This window comes from Agelaius tricolor, unplaced genomic scaffold (genome assembly GCF_023055355.1).
Source record: "Agelaius tricolor isolate 1412-34295 unplaced genomic scaffold, bAgeTri1.0.p SCAF_170, whole genome shotgun sequence".
NCBI classification, from domain to species: Eukaryota; Metazoa; Chordata; class Aves; order Passeriformes; family Icteridae; genus Agelaius; species Agelaius tricolor.
The window spans coordinates 61,504-87,746 of record NW_027269430.1 but is presented as its reverse complement, the minus strand read 5'-3'; the positions used below and the strand labels follow the sequence as shown (position 1 = coordinate 87,746).

Genomic DNA, 26,243 nt, shown 5'->3' with positions numbered 1-26,243 from the left:
CAAAAAACCCCAAATTTCTCCTTTTTCTCCCCAAAAAAAAAAATTCCCAGTTTGTTTTTTGCAGGTGGAGCCGGAGCCGGAAAAGGCGTCAGGGGGAGGGGGAGGGGAGGAAAAAAAAATTAAAAAAAATATATAAAAAAATTAAAAAAAAAAAATTAAAATTAAAAAAAATTTGGGGGAAATGGGGGAAAATTTCCCAAAGGGTGGGGGAGGGGCTGGAAGTGGAGGAAGGGGGGGGAGGGGGAGAGGAAAAAAAAAAAAATTTAAAAAAAAAATTTTCCCAAAAAAAAAAAATTGGGGGTCCCTGGGGGAGGGGAAATTAAAAAAAAAAATTAAAAAAATAAAAAAAATTGAAAAAAAATTTTTTTTTGTTCTTTTTTTTTTTTTCTCATTTTTTTCCTTTATTTTTCTGATTTTGGAGCAAATTTTCCCCTCATAATTCGATTTTTTTTTTCCCCAAATTTTGCCAATTTTTCAATAAATTTTCCTCTTTTTTTTTTTTGTTTTTTATTTCTATTTTTTACCCTGAATTTTCGCAATTTTTCACCAAATTTTCTCATCAAAATTCTTTTTTTTTGAGGCAAATTTTCCCATTTTCCTCCCAAATTTTCTTCCCATTTTTTTCTCAATTTCCCCCTCAATTTTCCCCTTTTTTCCCCCTCAATTTTCCCCTTTTTTCCCCCAAATTTTCCCCGAATTTTCCAGTTTTTCCTTAAATTTCCTCCCAAATTTTCTTCCCATTTTCCCCTCAATTTTCCCCCAAATTTTTCCAATTTTTTCCCCGAATTTTTCCCAATTTTTGACCAAATCTTCCCAATTTAGCCCTCAACCAATCAGAACGGCTCTTTTTCTGAATCCCCGCCCCTCAGCCAATCAGAATCGCTCATTTCCCAAAACTCCGCTTCTCCGTCATTTAACCCCTTCTAATTTGCATGAACCCCGCCCCTCAGCCAATCAGATTCGCTCTTTCACCCAAATTCTGCCCCTCAACCAATCACAAACCCGGATTTTCCCACACCCACCATTTCAGCCAATCAGAATCGCCGTTTGCCCCAAAACAACGCCTGAATTTGCATAAACACCGCCCCTCGGCCAACCAGAATTTCCATTTAGCGAAAACCCCGCCTCTCAGCCAATCAGAATCCTCCATTTCCCCAAACCCCGCCTCTCATCCAATCAAAATCCCGCGTTTAACCCAAACCCCGCCTCCCAACCAATCAGAACCGCCAAATCCCCAAACCCCGCCTCTCACCCAATCAGCATCGCTCTTTCCCCCCACGTGACCCTTCCCGCCAATCCCCGCCCTCCTTTCCCCCCCTTGTAAACAACCCCCGCCTTGTGGGCGTGGCCTCCCCCCCCCCCTTTTCCCTTAAGGGGGCGTTCCCGGGAGGGGCGGGGCGCGGCCTCTCCCTCATCGCTCCCGTGGGCGTGGCCACCACCCGGAAGTGCCCCCGAACCCGGAAGTGTTTTGGTCGTGAGGGGGCCCATGGGCGGCAGCAGCGGAGGGGGGGGGGGGGAGGGGGGGCGCAACGGGGTGGGGGAGGGGCGGGAGGGTGGGGGAGGGGTCCGGAGGGGAGGGGGAGGAGCCAAGGAGGGAGGGGGAGGGGCCAAAGAGGGGTGGGGGCGGGGCTGGAGCTGCAGGAGCTGCGCGAGATCCTCGGGAGGTGAGAAACGGGGGGGGGGGGGAGGGGCGGGGGGGGAGGGGCGAGATTTTGGGGGTGGGGGGGAGGGGGCGGTGGGGGAGGGGCCCCGGGCGGGAGAATTTTGGGCGAAATTTTGGGGATTTTGGGAAAAGGGGCGGGGGGGTGAGGGGAGGGGCGAAATTCGGGGGGATTTGGGGTAAATTTGGGGGTGGGGGAGGGGGAAAATTGGGGGAATTTTTGGGGGGGGGTTTTGGGGGTTTGGGGGAGGGGCGAATTTGGGGGAAATTTGGGGGATTTTGGGGCCAATTTTGGGGGATTTTGAGGAGATTTTGGGGCGGGGGAGAGGAATTGAGGGGGGGGGACCCTGAGTGTGGGAGGGGCGAATTTGGGGGAAATTTTGGGGAAATTTTTCGTTAATTTTGGGTGAATTTTGTGGAGCATTTTGGGGAAAAAAATGGAAATTTTGGGGGGGAATTTTGTGGGAATTTTCAGGCGATTTTGGTGAATTTTTTTAGCGATTTTTTTTGTGGAAATTTTCTTGAATTTTGTGGGAATTTTCTGGCGATTTTCGTTAATTTTTTTAGCGATTTTTTTGTGGGGAAAATTTTGGGAAATTTTCCCTGAATTTTCGGTAAATTTTGAGGAGATTTTCAGGATTTTTTCCGGAATTTTTTTTGGGTTGATTTCCGCCCTTTTCACCGATTTCGTTTCCATTTTTTTCCGGAACTTTCCAGGCCCCCCCCAGCCCGGGAACCCTCCCTGGACTCCTCCGAGTCTGAGCCCGAACCGGAAGGGGCGGAGCTTGACCCGGAAGAGGCGGAACTTGAACTGGAGGGGGCGGAGCCAGAGGAGGAGGACGAGGAGGAGGAGGAGGAAGGGGGGGGAGGGGCCCCCGAGGTGACAGAAGGTGGGGGCGGGGCCAAAAGGGAGGGGGCGGGGCTTAAATAAATGGGGAGCGGATTAAAAGGAAGGGGAGGGGCTTAAAGGGAAGGGGAGGGGCTTAAATGGAGAGAGGGAGGGGCTTAAAGAGGTGGGGGCGGAGCTTAGAGGGAGCGGAGGCCCCGCCTCTTTAATCCCGCCCCATTTAAGCCCCTCCCCTTTAAACCCCTCCCCTTTCTTTTAAGCCCCTCCCCCTCCTTTAAGCCACTTCCATTTAAGCCCCTCCTCCCTTTAGGCCCCTCCCCTTTGGGTCCCCACCCACCCATTAAAGCCCCTCCCCTTCCCATTGAAGCCCCTCCCACTTTTAACCCCTCCCATTTAAGCCCCTCCCCAATTTTCAAACCCCCAATTTAAGCCCCTCCCACTTTATCAAACCCCCAGTTTTAGCCCCTCCTATTCTCTTTAAGCCCCTCCCCATTTAAGCCCCTCCCCATTTAAGCTCCTCCCCTTCCACAAGGGTCTCAAATTGAGGGGTTTAAAAGTGGGAGGGGCCTAAATGGAAAGGGGAGGAGCCAACAACAGAAGTGGGTGGAGCTTAATTGTAAAAAAAAATGGGGGGCGTGGTTTCTGACCAAGTGGGCGTGGCTTCAAGACTCCCCTCCAAGCCCCTCCCCTTTTTTCTGTTCCCAAGCAGGGGCCCCTCCCCCAGCCGGCCCCGCCCTCCAGGAGCTGAGGGCGGAGCTCGGCGGGGGCGGGGCGGGGGCGGAGCCTGAGCGGAGCCTGCCCAGGATGATCCGAGAGGTGGGGGCTGGGTTATACTGGGTTATACTGGGAGGGACTGGGAGGGACTGGGAGGGGATTTGGGGGTTACTGGTTTGTACTGGGATCGAACTGGAGGGGATTTGGGGTTACTGGGAGGGACTGGAGGGACTGGGAAGGGATTTAGGGTTACTGGTTTGTACTGGGAGAGGTTTAGGGGTCACTGGTTTATACTGGGAGGGACTGGGATCAAACTGGGAAGGGATTTAGGGTCACTGGTTTGTACTGGTTTATACTGGGAGGGACTGGGATCAAACTGGGAGGGACTGGGCGGGAATGGGAGAGGTTTAGGGGTCACTGGTTTGTACTGGGAGGGACTGGGAGGGACTGGGATCAAACTGGGAGGGGATTTGGGGTTACTGGTTTGTACTGGGAGGGACTGGGAGCGGATTTGGGGGTCACTGGTTTATACTGGGAGGGACTGGAGGGAACTGGGATCAAACTGGGATGGGATTTGGGGTCACTGGTTTATACTGGGAGGGACTTTATGGGTTACTGGTTTATACTGGTTTGTACTGGGAGGGGATTCGGGACCTTTACTGGTTTATACTGGTCCATACTGGTTTATACTGGTCCATACTGGTTTATACTGGTCCGTACTGGTTTTTACTGGTTTATTCTGGTTTCTCCAGCGTGAATGGGGGCGGAGCTTCTCCAGGGGAGGAGAGGACCAAGCTGAGCTCCCAGTAAGGAACTGGTTTGTACTGGTTTGTACTGGTTTGTACTGGTTTGAACTGGTTTGTACTGGTTTGTACTGGTTTGTACTGGTTTTAACCATTTTTAACTGGTTTATACTGGTTTGTACTGGTTTTAACCATTTTTTACCACTTTTAACCATCTTTTACCAATTTTTAATTGGTTTAAACCACGGTGGGCGTGGTCAGGGTGGACGTGGCCTCTCTCAAGCCACGCCCCCTCATCTCCCAACCTTAATTTGATTTTTTTACCAATTTTTTACCAATTTTTTACCAATTTTTTTACCATTTTTCAACTGGTTTTTACTGGTTCAAACTGGTATAAAGAATCGTGGGCGTGGCCCGGGTGGGCGTGGCCTCTCCCAACCCACGCCCCTCATTTTCCAACCTTAATTTTATTTTTTACCAATTTTTAACCCATTTTTCCCTATTTTTAAAATCATATTTTTACCCATTTTTAACCATTTTAAAATGGTTTTAATTAGGGGGCGTGGCCTTGGTGGGCGTGGCCTCTTCTAGACCACGCCCACGAGGCACACCCCCTCATTTTCCTCATTTAAACCCATTTTTAAACAATTTTTTACCATTTTTAAACTGGTTTTTTTAACCAATTTAAACTGGTTTTAATTAGGGGGCGTGGCCTGGGTGGGCGTGGCCTCTCCCAAGCCACGCCCCCTCAATTTCCCCTTTTAGCCCTTTTTTAAACCAATTTTTAACCCATTTTTCCCATTTTTAACCTTTTTTTTACCATTTTTAACCAATTTAATCTGTTTGTCATTCAGGGGGCGTGGCCTAGGTGGGCGTGGCCTCTTCTAGACCACGCCCCCTCGTTTTCCCCTTTTTAATGCTTTTTTTACCAATTTTTTACCCATTTTTTTCCCATTTTTAAACTGTTTTTTAACCAATTTAAACTGGTTTTAATTAGGGGGGCGTGGCCTGCGTGGGCGTGGCCTCTTCTAGACCACGCCCCCTCATTTTCCCCTTTTTAATGCTTTTTTTACCAATTTTTAACCCATTTTTTCCCATTTAAAAACTCTTTTTTTACCCTTTTTTTTTCCAATTTTAACTGGTTTTAATTAGGGGGGCGTAGCCTGGGTGGGCGTGGCCTATTCTAGACCACGCCCCCTCATTTTCCTCCTTTTAACCCCTTTTTTTAACCCATTTTTAAGCAATTTTTTACCATTTTTAGCCTTTTTTTTTACCATTTCTTTCCAATTTAATCTGGTTTTCATTCAGGGGGCGTGGCCAAGGTGGGCGTGGCCTCTCCCAAGCCACGCCCCCTCATTTTCCCCCTTTTAACCCTTTGTTTTTAACCATTTTTCCCCCGTTTCCACCCAATTTCCCATTGCTTTCAATGGGAGCCCCCACCGGCGGGTGGGCGTGGCTTATCCCTTTAGCCCCGCCCTCCCCCCCTCACGAAGCCCCGCCCCTCCTCAGCTTCCTGCCCAATCACGCGGCGGCGCTGGAGCCCCACCCCCAGAAGGTTTTTTGTGCTCTCTTCTCCCAGTGCGGACGGAGGCTCCTGACCGCCTGCCAGGGTGGGTAAAAACGCCCGAAATCGGGAAAATTTGGGGCATTTTGGGCCCTTTCGGGGAATTTTACCAAAATTTGGGAGATTTTAGGGAAATCTGGAAAAAAAAACGGGGAAAATCGGGGGAAAAATGGGAATTTTAGGGGGTTTTAAGTTGAATTTTTCGGGATTTTTTGGCCTGCACAATGGGTAAGAAATGGGGGGATTTTCACGGATTTTGGGTAATTTGGGGCATTTTGGGGAATTTGGGGGAATTTTTGGAACCCCAATTTCCAACCCAAAATGTGCCAAAATTCATAAATTTCTGACCCAAAATCCCCAAACTTTCACCTAAAATTATTGAAAATTTTGAGGCGAAACTGCCACGTTTCAATGACAAAAAATGTCAATTTTTGACCCCAAAATCCCCAAATTTCACCCCAAAATTTCTGAAAATTTTGAGGCAAAATTTCCACGTTTCGATGACAAAAAATGTCAATTTTTGACCCCAAAATCCCCAAATTTCACCCCAAAATTTCTGAAAATTTTGAGACAAAATTTCCACATTTCGATGACGAAAAATGTGAATTTTTGACCCCAAAATTTCTGAAAATTTTGAGGCAAAATTGCCGCATTTCAATGACGAAAAAGTCAATTTTTGACCTAAACCCGCCAAATTTCCACCTAAAACACCAAATTTTGACCTAAAAACTCCCAGTTTTTTGCCCTAAAATTCCGGAATTCTCGTTTTAATCTGGATTTTGACCGAAATTTCGGTTTTCCGCCCCAAATTCAGACCACACCCTGCGCTTGTTCGAGGTTTCCGGGGAGGGGCTGCGGCTCCTCTGGGCCACCAGGGGTCCTGGACGTCGCCTTCAGCCCCAAAATCCCCAAATTTCACCCCAAAATCTCCCAAATTCCCACCCGAAACTGCCCCAAATCCCCAGAACTTGACCCAAAAATTCGGAATTTTGAGGCAAAATCCCCAAAATCCCCCAATTTTTGACCCAAAATCCCCCAAATTTTGACCCAAAATCGCTTCATTTCTGTCCCGACACTCCCAAATTTTGCCTTAAAAATCCCAAATTTTGGACCCAGAATCGCCAAATTTTTCACCCAAAATCCTCACATTTCGACCCAAAATCCCTAAATTCCCCATTTCTGATCCTAAAATTCCAAATTTCAACCCCAAATTTGTTACGAAAATTCTCCGATTTTGAGGTAAATTGGAGAATTTTGCCTCCCAAAATTTCGCCGCCAAAAACCCAAAATTTCGACACAAAACCCCCAAATTCCACCTGAAAAATCCCCAATTTTCCCCAATCCAAAAACCCCCAATTTCCAATCCAAAAAATCCCCTAAAATTTGTAAATTTTGGACCTAAAAATTCTCAATTTTCACCCAAAATTTTTAAAAATTTTGAGGCAAAATTGCCATGTTTCAATGACAAAAAAAGTCAATTTTTGACCCCAAATTTCACCCCAAAATTTCTGAAAATTTTGAGACAAAATTTCCACATTTCGATGACGAAAAATGTGAATTTTTGACCCCAAAATTTCTGAAAATTTTGAGGCAAAATTGCCGGCATTTCAATGACGAAAAAGTCAATTTTTGACCTAAACCCACCAAATTTCCACCTAAAAACACCAAATTTTGACCTAAAAACTCCCAGTTTTTTGCCCTAAAATTCCGGAATTCTCGTTTTAATCTGGATTTTGACCGAAATTTCGGTTTTCCGCCCCAAATTCAGACCACACCCTGCGCTTGTTCGAGGTTTCCGGGGAGGGGCTGCGGCTCCTCCGGGCCACCAGGGGTCCTGGACGTCGCCTTCAGCCCCAAAATCCCCAAATTTCACCCCAAAATCTCCCAAATTCCCACCCGAAACTGCCCCAAATCCCCAGAACTTGACCCAAAAATTCGGAATTTTGAGGCAAAATCCCCAAAATCCCCCAATTTTTGACCCAAAATCCCCCAAATTTTGACCCAAAATCGCTTCGGTTTTGTCCCGACACTCCCAAATTTTGCCTTAAAAATCCCAAATTTTGGACCCAGAATTCCCAAATTTTGGACCCCAAATCCTCACATTTCGACCCAAAATCCCTAAATTCCCCATTTCTGATCCTAAAATTCCAAATTTCAACCCCAAATTTGTTACGAAAATTCTCCGATTTTGAGGTAAAATTGGAGAATTTTGCCTCCCAAAATTTCGCCGCCAAAAACCCAAAATTTCGACACAAAACCCCCAAATTCCACCTGAAAAATCCCCAATTTTCCCCAATCCAAAAACCCCCAATTTCCAATCCAAAAAATCCCCTAAAATTTGTAAATTTTGGACCTAAAAATTCTCAATTTTCACCCAAAATTTTTAAAATTTTGAGGCAAAATTGCCATGTTTCAATGACAAAAAAAGTCAATTTTTGACCCCAAATTTCACCCAAAATTTCTGAAAATTTTGAGACAAAATTTCCACATTTCGATGACGAAAAATGTGAATTTTTGACCCCAAAATTTCTGAAAATTTTGAGGCAAAATTGCCGCAATTCAATGACGAAAAAGTCAATTTTTGACCTAAAACCGCCAAATTTTGACCTAAAAACACCGAATTTCCACCTAAAAACTCCCAGTTTTTTGCTCAAAACTGGCAAAATTTGTGCTTTAAATGGGATTTTGACCGAAATTTCGGTTTTCCGCCCCAAATTCAGACCACACGCTTCGCTTGTTCGAGGTTTCCGGGGAGGGGCTGCGGCTCCTCCGGGCCACCAGGGGGCGCCACGTGGGCTGGAGCGTCCTGGACGTGGCGCTGAGCCCCGATGGGAACCAGGCCCTCTACTGCTCCTGGTCCAGCTACGGTGCGCGGCAGGGGACAAACATGGGGCGGAGAACGGGGGAGAGATAATGGCGGAAAATGGGGGAAAATGGGGGGGAAAAAATGGCGAAAATAGGGGGAAAATTGGGGGGAAAAAATGGGGGAAAATGAGGGAAAAAATGGGGGAAAATGAGGGAAAAATGGGGGAAAATTGGGGGGAAATGGGGGGGAATTTGGGGGAAAATGAGGAAAATAAGGGAAAATGGGAGAAATGGGGGAAAAATTGATGGGAAAAATGGGGGAAATAGGGGGAAAAAATCGGGAAAAAATGGGGAAAATAGGGGGAAAATTTGGGGGGAAATTTGGGGGGAAATGGGGGAAATTTGGGGGGAAATCGGGGAAAATGGGGGGAATGGGGGGGGGAAAATGGGGGAAATTTGGGGGAAAATGGGAAAATTTGGGGGGAAATAGGGGGGAAATGGGGGAAAATGGGGGGAAAACGGGGGGGGAAAATAGGGAAAATCGGTGGAAAAATGGCGGAAATAGGGGGGAAATGGGGAAGAATGGGGGGAATTTGAGGGAAATTTGGGGGAAATTGGTGAAAGAATGGGGGAAAATGGGGGGAAAAATGGGGGGGAATGGGGGAAATTGGGGGCAATGGGGAAAATTTGGGGGGAAATGGGGGGAATTTGGGGGGGAAAATGGGGGCAAAATGGGGGGGAAAACGGGGGAATGGGGGAAAATGGGGAAAAAATGGGGGAAAATGGGGGGGAGATGGGGGAAATTGGGGGGAATTGGGGGAAAAAAGGGGAGAAAATGGCGGAAATTTGGGGGAAAATGGGGGGAAAACGGGGGGGAATTTGAGGGAAATTTGGGGGAAATTGGTGAAAGAATGGGGGGAAATGGGGGGGAATTTGGGGGGAATGGGGGAAATTGGGGGAAAATGGGGGGAAATGGGGGAAAATGGGGGGAAAAGGGGGGGGAAATAGGGAAAATCGGTGGAAAAATGGCGGAAATGGGGGGGAAATGGGGAAAAAATGGGGGGAAAATGGGGGGGAATTTGAGGGAAATTTGGGGGAAATTGGTGGAAGAATGGGGGGAAAAATGGGGGGGAATGGGGGAAATTGGGGGAAATGGGGAAAATTTGGGGGGAAATGGGGGGAATTTGGGGGGGAAAATGGGGGAAAATCGGTGAAAAAATGGGGAAAATGGGGGGAAAATGGGGGGGGAAAATGGAGGAAATAGGGCAAAAATTGATGGGAAAAATTGATGGGAAAATTGATGGGAAAACGGGGGGGAAAATTGATGGGAAAATGGGGGAAATAGGGGGGAAAAAATGGGGGAATTGGGGGAAAAATGGGGAAAATAGGGCAAAAATTGATGGGAAAAATGGGGGGAAATTTGGGGGAAAATTTGGGGGAAAATTTGGGGGAAAATGGGGAAAATCGGGGAAAAATAGGGAAAAATTGATGGGAAAATGGGGGGGAAAATGAAGAAAATGGGGGGGAATGGGGGGAATGGGAAATGGGACTGGAGTTACTGGTTTGGACTGGGAGAGGGAAAAAAATGGGTGAAAATGGGAAAAAATGGTGAAAAAACGGCAAAAATCGGGGCGAAAAATGGGGAAAGTATGGGGGGAAGTAAAGGCTTAAAAATGGGCGAAAAAGGGTTAAGAATGGGGGGAAAAAGGGTTAAAAATGTGGGGAAATGGGAACTGGGGTTACTGGTTTGGACTGGGAGGGACTGGGAGGCGAAAAAATGGCAAAAAACGGGAAAAATACGGCCTAGAAATGGGGGCGAGGGGGCGTGGCCTGAGCTGGCACCGCCCCTTTTTTATTTTTGCAGTCCACGCCTTTGATTTGCATGGAGAGGGCGACGCCCACACGGCGCTGGACTTCAGGTGGGGGGCGTGGCTTCGTTTTGGGGCGTGGTTTGGGGATTTTGTGGGCGTGGTTTGCGTTTTGTGGGCGTGGCTTGAGTTTTGTTGCCTCTCATTTGCATTTCGGGGCGTGGCTTTGGGGTTGTTTGCGCATTAAGGGGCGTGGCTTTGCTCTTTGGAGTTTCAGTTCTAATTTGCATTTGGGGGCGTGGCTTAAACAGCCATAGTATAAAGTGGGCGTGGCTTAAAGGCCTCATTAACCCAATATAATGAAGTTCCTATTTAGCCAAGTGGGCGTGGCTTAAATCCACAATTAACTCAATGTAATAAAGTGGGCGTGGCTAAAATTGATATTTAGGAAATGGGCGTGGCTTAAATGTCCAATTAACCCAATATTATAAAGTGGGCGTGGCCTAAAACCAAATCAACACAATTTAATGGAGTGGGCGGGGCTTGTTTTCCTGTTTAACCAAATGGGCGTGGCTTAAACACCAAATTAACACAATATAATAAAGTGGGCGTGGCAGAAATTGGTATTTAATAAACTGGGCGTGGCTTAAACCTTATTAACCCAATTAGGTGGGCATGGCTTAAACCCACAATTAATGAAATATAACGAAGTGGGCGTGGCTTAATTTCATGTTTAGCCAAGTGGGCGTGGCTTAAACCCCAAATTAACTGAATATATTAAAGTAGGCGTGGCGTAAATTCTCATTTATCAAAGTGGGCGTGGCTTAAACCCCCAATTAACCAATTACAATAAAGTGGGCGTGGCTTCAAAACCCTAATTAACCCAAAGGGCGTGGCTTAACCTCCCACTTGACCCAATATAACACAGTGGGCGTGGCTTAAATGAATATTTAACGCAGTGGGTGTGGCTTAACCTCCCATTTTACCCAATATAACACAGTGGGCGTGGCTTAAATGAATATTTAACACAGTGGGCGTGGCTTAACCTCCTATTTAACCCAATATAACACAGTGGGTGTGGCTTAAACTCCCATTATACCCAATATAACACAGTGGGCGTGGCTTAAACGAATATTTTAGAGTATGGGCGTGGCTTATATGAATATTTAAAGTGGGCGTGGCCTCGGGGAGGGGTGGGCGTGTCTGACCGCTGTCCCCGCCCCCTCCAGGCCCGAGGACCGGCGCTTCGCCGTCTTCTCATTGGCCGTGGGGCCGGATGGGCGGGACGTGATGGGCGGGGCCAACGACGGCTGCGTCTACGTCTACGACCGGCAGGCGCAGCGCAGGGTGGAGAGGGTGAGGCACCAGTACAGACCAGTACAAACCAGTTACCGCCATTTTGGGCCCTTTTTCGCCCCTTTTTAACCCAATTTTTGCCCATTTATCGCCGTTTTTTTAACCCACTTTTTGCTCGGTTTTTAACCCATTTTTTGCCCATTTTTCCCCAATTTTCTGTCGTTTTTTGACCATTTTTAACCCTTTTTTTTTGCCCATTTTTGCTGATTTTTTCCCAAATTTTGCCCATTTTTTGCTGGTTTTTTGCCCATTTTTTGCCCAATTTTTTTCCGGTTTTTTGGGCCGTTTTTCAACCCATTTTTTCTCTGTTTTTACCCCATTTTTTCACCTCCCAGACCAAACCAGTATGGACCAGTGTGGACCCCAATTTTAAACCCTTTTTCCCCTATTTTTTCCCCATTTTTTAACCCGTTTTTTGCTCGTTTTTTTGCCCCATTTTTAACCCATTTTTTTACCCAATTTTCCCCCCCATTTTTTCCCCCATTTTTAACCCTTTCTTTTCCCCATTTCCCGTTTTACCCCATTTTTAACTCTTTCTTTCCCCCATTTTTTCACCATTTTTAAACCTTTCTTCCCCCTATTTTCCCCATTTTTTTCCTCCATTTTTAACCATTTCTTTTCCTCCATTTTTAACCCTTTCTTTTCCCCATTTTTAACCCTTTCTTTCCCCCATTTTCCCCCATTTTTGACCCTTTTTTCCGCCGTTTTTAACCCTTTCCTTCCCCCATTTCCAAACCCATTTTTCTGCCATTTTTAACCCTTAATCCCCACCATTTCCCCCCATTTCCCCACCATTTTTAACCCATTTTTTCCCACCATTTTTAACCCATTTTTCCCCCCTTTTCCCCCATTTTTTCACCATTTTTAACCCTTAATCCCCCCCATTTTTCCCCACCATTTTTCACCCCATTTGCCCCCCCCCCTTTCCCCACTATTTTTTCACCGTTTTCCCCATTTTTTCCCCTCCCAGTCACCCCAGTTCCCATTTTCCTCCATTTCCCGCCATTTTTAACCCTTTCCTTCCCATTTTAACCCTTTCTTTCCCCACCCCATTTCCCCACCATTTTTAACCCATTTTTCCACCATTTTTAACCCTTTTTCCCCCATTTTTCTGCCATTTTTAACCCTATTTTCACCATTTTTTCACCGTTTTTCCCCATTTTTTCCCCTCCCAGTACAAACCAGTAACCCCAGTTCCCATTTCCCCCCATTTCCCCCATTTTTAACCCTTTCTTCCCTCCCCATTCCCCACCATTTTAACCCTTTCTTTCCCCCATTTTGTTCACCATTATAACCCTTTTTTCGCCATTTTTTCGCCATTTTTAACCCTATTTTCACCATTTTTTCGCATTTTTCCCCTCCCAGTCCAAACCAGTAACCCCAGTTCCCATTTTCCTCCATTTTTGATCCATTTTTCCCCCCCATTTTTAACCCTTTCCTTCCCCCCATTTCAACCCCTTTTTTTTGCCATTTTTAACCCTATTTTCACCGTTTTTTCGTCATTTTTAACCCTATTTTCCCCAGTTTTTCCCCCATTTTCTCACCATTTTCAACCCTTTCTTCCCCCATTTCAACCCCATTTTTTTGCCATTTTTTACCCTTTTACCCCCCCATTTTACCCCCATTTTCACCCATTTTTTCCGCCATTTTTAACCCATTTTTCCCCCATTTTTGCGCCATTTTTAACCCTTTTTTCCCCATTTTTCCCTTCCCAGTCCCTCCCAGTATAAACCAGTAACCCCAGTTCCCATTCCCCCCATTTCCCCTCATTTTTAACCCTTTATTTCCCCATTTTTAACCCCTTTCCTTCCCCCCATTTCCCAGCATTTTTAACCCATTTTTTCCGCCATTTTTAACCCTTTTTCCCCCATTTTTCCGCCATTTTTAACCCTATTTTCACAATTTTTCACCGTTTTTCCCCATTTTTTCCCCTCCCAGTCACCCCAGTTCCCATTTTCCTCCATTTCCCGCCATTTTTAACCCTTTCCTTCCCATTTTTAACCCCTTTCCTTTCCCCCATTTCCCACCATTTTTAACCCTTTTTAACCCATTTTTCCGCCATTTTTAACCCTATTTTCACCATTTTTTCACCGTTTTTCCCCATTTTTTCCCCTCCCAGTACAAACCAGTAACCCCAGTTCCCATTTTCCCCCATTTTTAACCCTTTATTTCCCCATTTTTAACTCTTTCCTTCCCCCCATTTCCCACCATTTCCAGCCCATTTTTCCGCTATCTTTAACCCTTTTTTCGCCATTTTAAACCCAATTTTCACCATTTTTCCCCTCCCAGTCCCTCCCAGTCACCCCAGTTCCCATTTCCCCCATTTTTTCCCATTTTTAACCCTTTCTTCCCTCCTTATTTTTCACCCCATTTTCCCACCTTTTTTAACCCTTTTTCTGCCATTTTTCCGCCATTTTTAACCCGATTTTCACCGTTTTTTCGCCATTTTTTCACCGTTTTCCCCCGTTTTTTCCCCATTTTCCCCCCGCCCAGGTCCCCGCCCACGAGGATGACGTCAACGCCGTGGCATTGGCCGACGCCTCGGGCCAGCTCCTCCTCTCGGGCGGCGACGACGCCGTGGGCAGGGCCTGGGACCGGCGCTGCCTCCCCGAGGGGCCGGCGCTGACCCTGGCCGGGCACCGGGACGGCCTCACCTTCATCCACGCCAGGGTGAGGGGATATTGGGGGGGAAAAATGGGGGAAAAACGGGGAGAAACGGTGAAAAAACGGGGAAAATACGGCGAGAAATGGGGGAGATAGGGTTAGAAATGGAGATATGGGAAAGAAAGGGTTAAAAATGGGGGAAAAATGGTTAAAAAATGGGGGGAAAAGGGAACTGGGGTTACTGGTTGGGACTGGTTGGGACTGGGAGGGACTGGGAGGAAAAAATGGGGGAAATGACCAAAAAGGGCAAAGAAAGATAAAAGTGGCATAGAAAGGGTTAAAATTGGCATAGAAAGGGTTAAAAATGGAGGGAAATGGGGGAATGGGAACTGGGGTTACTGGTTTGGACTGGGAGGGAAAAAATGGGGGAAAAAGGGGGGAAAAATGGTGAAAAAATGGGGAAAATAGGGCAAAAAATGGGGAAAATAGGGTTAGAAATGGAGATATGGGAGAGAAAGGGTTAAAAATGGGAAAGAAAGGGTTAAAAATGGGGGAATGGGGGAAAATGGGAACTGGGAGGGAAAATGGGGGAAAAATGAGGAGAAACGGTGAAAAAATGACGAAAAACGGTGAAAAAATGGGGGAGAGGGGGGGAAATGGAGATATGGGAGAGAAAGGGTTAAAAATGGGAAAGAAAGGGTTAAAAATGGGGAAAAATGGGGGGAATGGGAACTGGGAGGGAAAATGGGGGAAAAATGAGGAGAAACGGTGAAAAAAATGGCGGAGATAGGGAAAAAATGGGGAAAATAGGGCAAAAAATGGCAAAAATAGGGGGGAAATGGGGGAGAGAAAGGGTTAAAAATGGTAAAGAAAGGGTTAAAAATGGGGGAAATGGGAACTGGAGTTACTGGGAGGGAAAAATGGGGGAGAAACGGGGAGAAACGGTGAAAAAATGGGGAAAATACGGCGAGAAATGGGGGAGATAGGGTTAGAAATGGAGATATGGGAGAGAAAGGGTTAAAAATGGGAAATAAAGGGTTAAAAATGGGGGAATGGGGACTGGGAGGGAAAATGGGGAAAAAATGGGGAAAAACAGTGAAAAAATGGCGGAGATAGGGAAAAAATGGGGAAAATAGGGGGGAATGGAGATATGGGAGAGAAAGGGTTAAAAATGGTAAAGAAAGGGTTAAAAATGGGGGAAATGGGGGGAAATGGGGACTGGGAGGGAAAAAGGGAGGAAAACGGGGAAAAATGGCAAAAAATGGGGAAGAAAGGGTTAAAAATGGGGGAGAGAGGGTTAGAAATGGAGATATGGGAGAGAACGGGTTAAAAATGGGGGGAAAATGGTTAAAAATGGGGGGAAATGGGAACTGGGGTTACTGGGAGGGAAAATGGGGGGAAACGGCGAAAAAATGGGGAAAAACAGTGAAAAAATGGGGAAAATAGAGGGGAAAGGGCAAAAAAGGGCAAAAAATGGGAAGGAAGGGTTAAAAATGGCAGAGAAAGGGTTAAAAATGGGGGGAAATGGGGGGAAATGGGAACTGGGGGGACTGGGAGGGGAAAAACGGGGGAAAAACGGGGAGAAACGGTGAAAAAATGGCGAAAAACGGTGAAAAAATGGGGAAAATGGGGGGAAAAATGGGGGAAAAATGGGGGAAATGGGGGAGAGAAAGGGTTAAAAATGGGGAAATGGGGGAAATGGGAACTGGGGGGATTGGGAGGGAAAAATGGGGGAAAAATGGGGAGAAACGGTGAAAAAATGGGGAAAATAGGGGGGAATGGGGGAGAGGGGGGAAATTGGGGAGAGAAAGGGTTAAAAATGGTAAAGAAAGGGTTAAAAATGGGGGAAATGGGGGAAATGGGAACTGGGAGGGAAAAATGGGGGAAAAGGGGGGGGGAAAACGGTGAAAAAAAGGGGGAAAAGGGCAAAAAATGGCAAAAATGGGGGAAAATGGGGATATATGGGAGAGAAAGGGTTAAAAATGGCAAAAAAAGGGTTAAAAATGGGGGAAATGGGAACTGGGGTTACTGGGAGGGAAAAAATGGGGAAAAACGGGGAAAATAGGGGAGATGTGGGAGAGAAAGGGTTAAAAATGGGGGAAAAATGGGGAAAATGGGGGGAGATGGGGAAATGGGAACTGGGGGGACTGGGAGGGAAAAAATGGGGAAAAACAGTGAAAAAATGGGGAAAATAGGGCAAAAAATGGAGAAGAAAGGGTTAAAAATGGGAAAGAAGGGGTTAAAAATGGGGGAATGGGAACTGGGAGGGAAAATGGGGGAAAAATGGGGAGAAACGGTGAAGAAATGGGGAAAATGGGGGGGGGAAATGGGGGAAATTGGGGAGAGAAAGGGTTAAAAATGGGAAAATGGGGGGAATGGGAACTGGGGAGACTGGGAGGGAAAAAATGGGGAAAAACGGGGAAAAAAATGACAAAAATGGGCAAAAAATGGGAAGGAAAGGGTTAAAAATGGGAAGGAAAGGGTTAAAAATGGGGGAAATGGGAAGTGGGAGGGAAAATGGGGGAAAATAGGGGGAAATGGGGGAGAGAAAGGGTTAAAAATGGGGGAAATGGGGGAAATGGGAACTGGGGGAGACTGGGAGGGGGGAAATGGGGGAAAAACGGGGGAAAACGGTGAAAAAATGGGGAAAATAGGGGGGGAAATGGCAAAAAAAGGGCAAAAAATGGGTGAGAAAGCGATAAAAATGGTGAATAAAGGGTTAAAATGGCAGAGAAAGGGTTAAAAATGGGGGGAAATGGGAACTGGGGTTACTGGTTTGGACTGGGAGGGAAAAATGGGGAAAAAAAGGGGGAAAAATGGTGAAAAAATGGTGAAAATGAGGCAGAAAATGGGGAAAATAGGGGGGAAATGGGGAAGAAAGGGTTAAAAACGGGGGGGAAACTGGTTTGGACTGGTCCAGACTGGTTTATACTGGGATTTCATCCATGTGAGAGGAAAGGGGAGGGGAAAATGAGGAAAAAACGACCAAAATGGGTCAAAAATCACCAAAAATGGGACAAAAATGACAAAAATGGGTCAAAATTGGCTCAAATCAATTTGGGTTTTTTTGTACTGGTTTGTACTGGTCCAAACTGGTTTATACTGGATTTCCTCCAGAGGAGAGCGAGTGGCAGGGGAAAAATGGGGAAAAATGGCAAAAATTTGGTTAAAAATGGTCCAAAAAGGCAAAAAATGGTCAAAAATGGCTCAAATCAATCCGGGTTTTTTTTGTACTGGTTTATACTGGTTTATACTGGGATTTCACCCTCGAGAGAGCAACTGGGAGCAGAAAAAAATGGGGAAAAAATGGGGGAAAAAATGCGACAAAAATTGGCTAAAAAATTGGCGTAAATCGCTCAAATTTGGCTCAAATCAATCCGGATTTTTTTGTACTGGTTTATACTGGTTTATACTGGGATTTCATCTATAGGAGAGCAAGTGGGAGCAGAAAAAAATGGGGAAAAAATGGGGGAAAAATGGGGGAAAAAATGCGACAAAAATTGGCTAAAAATTGGCGTAAATCGCTCAAATTTGGCTCAAATCAATCCGGATTTTTTTGTACTGGTTTATACTGGTTTATACTGGGATTTCACCCTCGAGAGAGCAACTGGGAGCAGAAAAAAATGGGGCAAAAAATGGTGAAAAAAATAGGATAAAAAATGAACAAAAATTGGCGAAAAATCGCCGTAAATCGCTCAAATTTGGCTCAGATCGAGCCGGGGTTTTTCTTACTGGTTTATACTGGTTTATACTGGTTTATACTGGGATTTCACCCTCAAGAGAGCAACTGGGGAGGAGGAAAAAATGGGAAAAAATGGGTAAAAAAACGGGGAAAAAAACGGGGAAAAAAAAAAGTGACAAAAATTGGCGAAAAATTGCCGTAAATCGCTCAAATTTGGCTCAAATCGCTCCGGGTTTTTTCCCACTGGTTCCCACCGGTCCTTACTGGTTTTTACTGGTTTGTACTGGTTTGTACTGGGATTTCCTCCATAGGAGAGCGTGTGGGAGTGGAAAAATGGGGAAAAATGGAAAAAAATTGGTTAAAATTTTCAAAAATGACCAAAATGGGTCAAAATTGGCTCAAATCAATCTTGATTTTTTTTTACTGGTTCTTACTGGTTTATACTGGGATTTCCTCCATAGGGGAACAAATGGGAGCAGAAAAAATGGGAAAAAAATGGGGGAAAAAAACGCGACAAAAATTGGTGAAAAAATCGCCGTTAAAATCGGCCAAAAATGGCTCAAATCGAGCCGGGTTTTTTCTTACTGGTTTGTACTGGTTTATACTGGGATTTCACCCTCGAGAGAGCAACTGGGAGCAGGAAAAAACGGGGAAAAAAAATGGGAAAAAAATGGGAAACAAAAGGAACAAAAATTGGAGAAAAATCGCCGTAAATCGCTCAAATTTGGCTCAAATCGAGCCGGGTTTTTTCCCACTGGTTCCCACTGGTCTGAACTGGTTTTTACTGGTTTTTACTGGTTTGTACTGGTTTGAACTGGGATTTCCTCCATAGGAGAGCGTGTGGGAGTGGAAAAAATGGGGAAAAATGGAAAAAAATTGGTTAAAATTATCAAAAATGACCAAAATGGGTCAAAATTGGCTCAAATCAATCTTGATTTTTTTTTACTGGTTCTTACTGGTTTATACTGGGATTTCCTCCATAGGGGAACAAATGGGAGCAGAAAAAATGGGAAAAAAATGGGGAAAAAACCGCGACAAAAATTGGTGAAAAAATCGCCGTAAATCGGCCAAAAATGGCTCAAATCGAGCCGGGTTTTTTCTTACTGGTTTGTACTGGTTTATACTGGGATTTCACCCTCGAGAGAGCAACTGGGAGCAGAAAAAAATGGGGAAAAAATGGTGAAAAAAATAGGAAAAAAAATGAACAAAAATTGGCGAAAAATCGCCGTAAATCGCTCAAATTTGGCTCAAATCGCGCCGGGTTTTTTCCCACCGCTCCCCCACCGGTCCTTACTGGTTTTTACTGGTCTTTACTGGTTTTCTCCCCGCAGGGGGACGGGCGCTACGTGGTCTCCAACTCCAAGGACCAGTCGGCCAAGCTGTGGGACCTGCGCAGGCCCTCGGGGCCGGCGGCGCTGGCGGCGGCGCGCAGGGCGGTGGCCAGGCAGAGCTGGGACTACCGGTGGCAGAGGGCGCCCCGGACGGGTTTGTAGCGGGGAAGGGGGGAAAAAATGGGGAAAAAACGGGGAAAAACGGTGAAAAAAAACGGCGAAAATCGGTGAAAAAAACGGCGGAAGATACGGCGAAAAATGGGGGGAAATATGGGAAAAATGGGGGAAGTATGGGAAAGAAAGGGTTAAAAATGGGGGGATGGGGAAAAATGGGGGGAAATGGGGGGAAAAATGGTGAAAAAATGGGGGAAAAAATGGTGAAAAAATGGCGAAAATACGACAAAAAATGGCAAAAATACAACAAAAATGGGGGAAGTATGGGAAAAATGGGGAAATATGGGAAAGAAAGGGTTAAAAATGGGGGTATGGGGGGAATGGGGACTGGGAGGGGGAAAATGGGGGGAAATGGGGGAAAAATGGTGAAAAAATGGGGAAAAATGGTGAAAAAATGGCAAAAATACGACAAAAAATGGCAAAAATAGGATAAAAATGGGGAATATGGGGAAGAAAGGGTTAAAAATGGGGGAAATGGGAACTGGAGTTACTGGTTTGGACTGGGAGGGACTGGGAGAGGAAAAATGGGGGGAGATGGGGGAAAAAATGGGGAAAAATGGTGAAAAAATGGCAAAAATGGGGAAAATATGACAAAAATGGGGAAATATGGGAAAGAAAGGGTTAAAAATGGGGGGAAATGGGGGGAAATTGGAACTGGGGTTACTGGTTTGGACTGGGAGGGACTGGGAGAGGAAAAATGGGGAAAAAATGGTGGAAAATGGTGAAAAAAATGGCAAAAGTACGACAAAAAACGGGGAAAATACGGGGAAATAAGGGGGGGAAAGAAAGGGTTAAAAATGGGGAAAAAAGGGTTAAAAATTGGGAAAAAAAGGGTTAAAAATGGGGGGAATGGGAACTGGGGTTACTGGTTTATACTGGGAGGGGAAAAAATGGGGGAAAATGGTGAAAAAATGGCAAAAATACGATGAAAAATGGGGGAAAATATGATAAAAATGGGGGAAATATGATAAAAACGGGGAAATATGGGAAAGAAAGGGTTAAAAATGGGGGGAATGGGGGCTGGGGGGACTGGGAGGGAAAAATGGGGGGAAATGGGGAAAAAATGGTGAAAAATGGTGAAAAAATGGCGATTTTAGGTCAATTTTAGGCTCAATTTCCCCCATTTTTGGGTCCATTTTATGCCAAATTTTTGGGTCGAATTTCCCCTATTTTTTAAATCAATTCTGGGACAAATTTAGGTCAATTTTTGGGTCAATTTTTGGGTCAATTTTGGGTCAATTTTGGGCCAATTTTCAGGTGAATTTTGGGCCGAATTTCTCCAATTTTTGCACCAATTTTTGAGTCAATTTTGAGCCACTTTCGTGGGTGAATTTTAGGCCATTTTTGTTTCAATTTTTGGACCAATTTTAGGTCGATTTTAGGCTCAATTTCCCCCATTTTTGGGTCAATTTTGAGTCGAATTTTTGGCCGAATTTCGCTCATTTTGCACCAATTTTTGGGTCAATTTTGTGCCGATTTTAGGTCGATTTTGGGCTCAATTTCCCCCATTTTTGGGTCAATTTTGAGTCGAATTTTTGGCCGAATTTCGCTCAATTTTGCACCAACTTTTGGACCAATTTTAGGTCAATTTTAGGCTCAATTTCGAGTCGAATTTTTGGCCAAATTTCGCTCAATTTTTACACCAATTTTTGGGTCAATTTTTGGGTCAATTTTTGCCTGCACTTTTCCCCCATTTTACACCAAATTTCAGGGGCGAATTTCCCTCATTTTTGGGTCAATTTTGGACCCATTTTTTGGCCAAATTTCCCCCACTTTTGGACCAATTTTTGGGTCAAGTTTGTTGCAATTTTGGGTTGAATTTTAGACTGAATTTCTCCCATTTTTAGACCAATTTTTGGGTCAATTTTGTTCCAATTTTTGGGTCAATTTTTGGGTCAATTTTTGCCTGCACTTCCCCCCCATTTTACACCAAATTTCAGGGGTGAATTTCCCTCATTTCTGGGTCAATTTTGGACCAATTTTTGGGTCCATTTTAGGCCGAATTTTTGGTGGAATTTCCCCTATTTTTGAGTCAATTTTTAGGTCAATTTTAGGCCGATTTTGGACCAATTTTGGAGTCAATTTTCAGGTGAATTTTGGGCCGAATTTCTCCCATTTTTTGACCAATTTTTGAGTCAATTTTGGCCCAGTTTCAGGGTGAATTTTAGGCCCAATTTCCCCCATTTTTGGGTCAATTTCGAGTCGAATTTTTGGGCAATTTTCACTCAATTTTGGTCCAATTTTTGAGTCAATTTTGGCCCAGTTTTGGGGTGAATTTTAGGTCAATTTTAGGCCAAATTTCCCCCATTTTTGGGTCAATTTCGAGTCGAATTTTTGAGTGAATTCCGCTCAATTTTGCACCAATTTTTGGCCGAATTTTGTGCCAATTTTTAGACCCATTTTTGGGTGAAATCTGCCCAGTTTCTGGGACAACTTTTGCGTGCACGTCCCCCCATTTTAGACCAAATTTTAGGGTGAATTTCGCTCATTTTTTCACCAATGTTTTGCCGTTTTCTGGGTGAATTTCGCTCGATTTTCGTCGGGTTTTTTTCCCCAAATTTCACCGAATTTTCCCCAAATTTTTTTTTTCTTGCTCCTCCCCCCCCAGCCCGCCGGGCCACGCCCCTTCCGGGCGACGCCTCGCTGGTGACGTTCCGGGGGCCACGCCGTGCTGCACACGCTGCTGCGCTGCCGCCTGGCGCCACCGGGGGGCGCCCCCGCGCTGGCGGCCGGGAGTGCTGATGGGAGCGTGATGGGTACGGGGATGGGACTGGGTTATACTGGGATATACTGGGAGGGAAAAAATGGGGGAAAAATGGGGGAAAACGGTGAAAAAAAAGGTGAAAAAATGGTGAAAAAATGGCGGAAAACAGGGAAAAAATGGGGGAAAAAATCGGGGAAAATGGAGGAAAAAAGGGGGAAAAAGGGGGGAAAAATGGGGGAGAAATGGGGGGTAAATGGGGGGAAAAATTGTGAAAAAAAATGGGGAAAAATGGGAGGAAAAATGGGGAAAAACTGGGGAAAAAATGGGGGGAAAATGGTGGAAAATGGGGGGGGAAAATGGGGGGGGAAATGGTAAAAAAATGGGGAAAAAGGGGGAAAATGGGGGAAAAATGGTGAAAAAAAATGGGGGGGAAAAATGGGGGGAAAAATGGGGGGAAAATGTCAGAAAAAATGGGGGGAAAATGGCGGGAAAAAGGGGGGGAAGGGGGGGAAAAATGGGGAAAAAAGGGGGGGAAATGGGGGGGAAAAAAGGGGGGAAAATGGGGGGAAATGGGTGGGGAAAAAATGAGGGGAAAAATGGGGGGAAAATGGCGGAAAATGGGGGGGAGAATGGGTAAAAAAATGGGGGGAAAATGGTGGGGGAAAATGGTGGAAAAAATGGGGGGGAAAATGGGGAAAAATGGTGAAAAAACGGGGAAAAAATCGGGGGAAAAATGGGGGAAAAAAAGGGGGGGAAAAACGGTAAAAAAATGGCGGAAAATGGGGGGAAAAATTGGGGGAAAATGGTGGAAAAAATGGGGGGAGAATGGGGAAAATATGGTGAAAAAATGGCGGAAAACAGGGAAAAAATGGGGGAAAAAATCGGGGGAAAAAAGGGGGGAAAAAAGGGGGGGGAAAAATGGGGGAGAAATGGGGGGGAAATGGGGGGAAAAATTGTGAAAAAAAATGGGGAAAAATGGGAGGAAAAATGGGGAAAAACTGGGGAAAAAATGGGGGGAAAATGGTGGAAAATGGGGGGGGAAAATGGGGGGGGAAATGGTAAAAAAATGGGGAAAAAGGGGGAAAATGGGGGAAAAATTGTGAAAAAAATGGGGGGGAAAAATGGGGAAAAAATGGGGAAAAAATGGGGGGAAAATGGTGGAAAATGGGTGGGGAAAATGGGGGGAAAAAACGGTAAAAAAAGGGCGAAAAACGGGGAAAAAATCGGTGGAAAAATGGGGGGGAAAATGGCGGGAAAAATGGGGGGGAAAATGGTGAAAAAAATGGGCGGGAAAAATGGGGAAAAAATGGGGGAGAAATGGTGAAAAAAATGGGGGGGGAAGGGGGGGAAAGATGGGGAAAAAAGGGGGGGGAAATGGGGGGGAAAAACACGGGGGGAAAATGGGGGGAAATGGGTGGGGAAAATGGGGGGAAAAAAGGGGGAAAAAATGGCGGAAAATGGGGGGAGAAATGGGGGAAAAAGGGGAAAAAATCGGGGGGAAAATGGGGGAAAAATGGGGGGGAAAATGTCGGAAAAATGGGGAAAAAAGGGGGGGAAAAATGGGGGAGAAATGGGGGGGAAATGGCGGAAAAAATGGGGGGAAAAAGAGGGAAAAAATGGGTGGGGAAAATGAGGGGAAAACAGGGGGAAAAATGGGGGAAAATGGGGGGAAAAAAGGGGGAAAAAATGACGGAAAATGGGGGGAAAAATGCGGGGAAAATGGGGGGAAAAAATGGGGGGGAAAATGGTAAAAAAATGGCGAAAAACAGGGGAAAAAGGGGGGGAAAAATGGGGGGAAAATGGGGAAAAAATGGGGGAAATGGGAACTGGTTTGTACTGGTTTGGACTGGGTTATACTGGTTTGGACTGGGTGGGGAAAAATGGGGAAAAAAATGGCGGAAAACGGTGAAAAAATGGGGAAGAAAAAAGGGGGGAAATGTGGGAAAGGAAAGGGTTAAAAATGGGGGAAAAATGGGGGAAACGGTAAAAAAAATGGCGAAAAAGGAGAAAAATGTGGCAAAGAAAGGGTTAAAAATGGGGGAAATTGGGGGTTTTGGCTTATACTGATTTTTAATGTTTTTTACTGGTTTTGTTCCCATTTTGGCCGCGCCCCCTTTTTCCTTTCCCCGCCCCCTTTTTTGTTGTTTTTCAGTCTATGACGTCATCAGCGGGCGTGTCCTGCGGCGATTGGCCAATCACGGCGCCTGCGTGCGTGACGTCAGCTGGAGCCCCGAGGGGGCGTGGCTCGCCAGCGCCTCGGTGGGCGGGGCTTCGGGGGAAGGGGGCGGGGTTTGAATGGGGAAAAGGGGCGGGGTTTAAATGGGAAAAAGGGGTGGAGTTTAATAGGGGAAGGGGCGGAGTCTAAATGTGGAAAAGGGGCGGGGTTTAATAGGGAAATGGGCGTGGTTTAAATTGGGAAAAGGGCGTGGTTTAAATGGGGAAAGGGGCGGGGGTTTACATGGGGAAGAGGCGGGGTTAAAATGGGGAAAGGGGCGGAGTTTAATGGTGAAAGGGGCGGGGTTCAAATTATGAAAGGGGCGGGGTTTAAATGATTAAAGGGGCGGGGTTTAACGGGAAATGGGAGGGGTTTAAATGGGGGAAAGGGGCGGGGTTTAAATGATAAAAAGGGCGTGGTTTATGGTGAAATGGGCGTGTCCTGACTTGGCCCCGCCCCTCAGTGGGACGGCACCGTCCGGCTCTGGGATTACCGCGGCGATGCCGACGCCGATGACGTCATGGAGGGGGCGGAGCCTCGGCGAGATGGGGCGGGGCCTCGGCGGAAAGGGGGCGGGGCCTGGCAATAAAGAGCGGCGCTGTGGCCACGCCCACTTTTATTAATTTTTCGGTGGGCGGGGTTTAGATGAAAATCAAGAGGGGGCGTGGCTTTGAGGAGGGGGCGTGGTTTGAAGATTTGGCTCCCCAAAAAACCCCAAAAAAACCCAAAATCCGCCCCAAAAACACCAAAAACCAAAATCCCGCCCCAAAAACCACAAATTCCACCCAAAAAACCCAAATTACCCCAAAAACCACGAAAATCTCCAAATATTGGCCCAGAAACCCCAAAAATCCCAAAACCCCCCCCAAAAAACCCAAATTCCACCCCAAAAACACCGAAAATCCCAAAAACCCTAAATTCTGCCCCTAAACCCCCGAAAATCCAAAAAACCCCAAATTCCGCCCCCAAAAACCCCAAAAAAAAACCCAAAATCCATCCCAAAAAAGCCAAAACCCCAAATTCCGCCCTAAAACCCCCAAAACCCCCAAATATTGCCCCAAAATCCCCGAATTCTGCCCCCAAAGCCCCGAAATTCCCAAAAACCCCAAATTCCGCCCCCAAAACCCCAAATATTGCCCCACAAGTCCCAAAAAAAAACCCAAATTCTGCCCCTAAACCCCAAATTCCCTCCCAAAAACCCCAAAAAACTCCAAATTCTGCACCAAAAACCCCGAAAATCCCAAAAACCCCCAAATTCCGTCTCAAAAACCCGAAAACCTCCAAAAACCCCAAAACCCCCAAATATTTCCCCAAAAAACCCAAATTCCGCCCCAAAAAACCCCAAATATTGCCCCCAAACCCCTAAAAAAACCCCCAAACCCCCCAAAATCCGTCCCAAAAACCCAAAAAAATCCCAAATTCCGCCCCAAAAAACCCCAAAAACCCCAAATATTTCCCAAAAAAACCCCAAACCCCGCCCCAAAAACCCCAAAAAAATTCAAATTCCGCCCCTAAAACCCCCAAATCCCCAAAAAACCCCAAATATTGCCTCAAAAACCCCAAAAATTCCCAAATTCCGCCCCTAAAACCCCAAAAAACCCCAAACCCCGCCCTAAACCCCGCCCCCAAGCCCTAAACCCCTCCCCAAAGCCCGCCCCAAACCCCCGCCCCTAAAACGCAAAAAAACCCCAAATTCCCCCCCAAAAACCCCAAATATTTCCCAAAAAAATCCCAAATTCCGTCCCAAAAACCCCCAAAAATTCCAAATTCAGCCCCAAAAATCAAAAAAACCCCAAATATTACCTCAAAACCCCCAAAAACCCCCAAATTCTGCGCCGAAAACCCCAAAATTCCGCCCCTAAAACACCAAAAAAATACCAAAACCCCAAATTCCGTCCCAAAAACCCTAAAACCCCCAAAAAACCCCTAAATTCTGGCCCAAAAACCCCAAATTCCCCACAAAAACCCCAAATATTGCCCCAAACCCCTAAAAAACCCCAAAACCCCCAAATTCCGTCCCAAAACCCCAAAAAATT

The 26,243-nt window shown here is 45.9% G+C and overlaps 1 protein-coding gene across 1 annotated transcript; it reads left to right on the top strand.

Annotated features, from left to right (window-relative positions):
- The first annotated feature begins 181 nt into the window (after positions 1–181).
- Positions 182–24,814, top strand: DCAF11 (DDB1 and CUL4 associated factor 11). The gene is given in 15 exon segments (XM_071420889.1): positions 182–203; positions 1,375–1,471; positions 2,378–2,550; positions 3,214–3,323; positions 3,974–4,038; positions 5,474–5,574; positions 8,249–8,395; positions 10,198–10,252; positions 11,371–11,497; positions 13,991–14,167; positions 19,115–19,268; positions 21,897–21,946; positions 21,948–22,044; positions 24,145–24,251; positions 24,671–24,814. Coding segments are annotated over 15 exon segments (1,608 nt in total). The 3' UTR covers positions 24,797–24,814.
- The last annotated feature ends 1,429 nt before the right edge of the window (positions 24,815–26,243 follow it).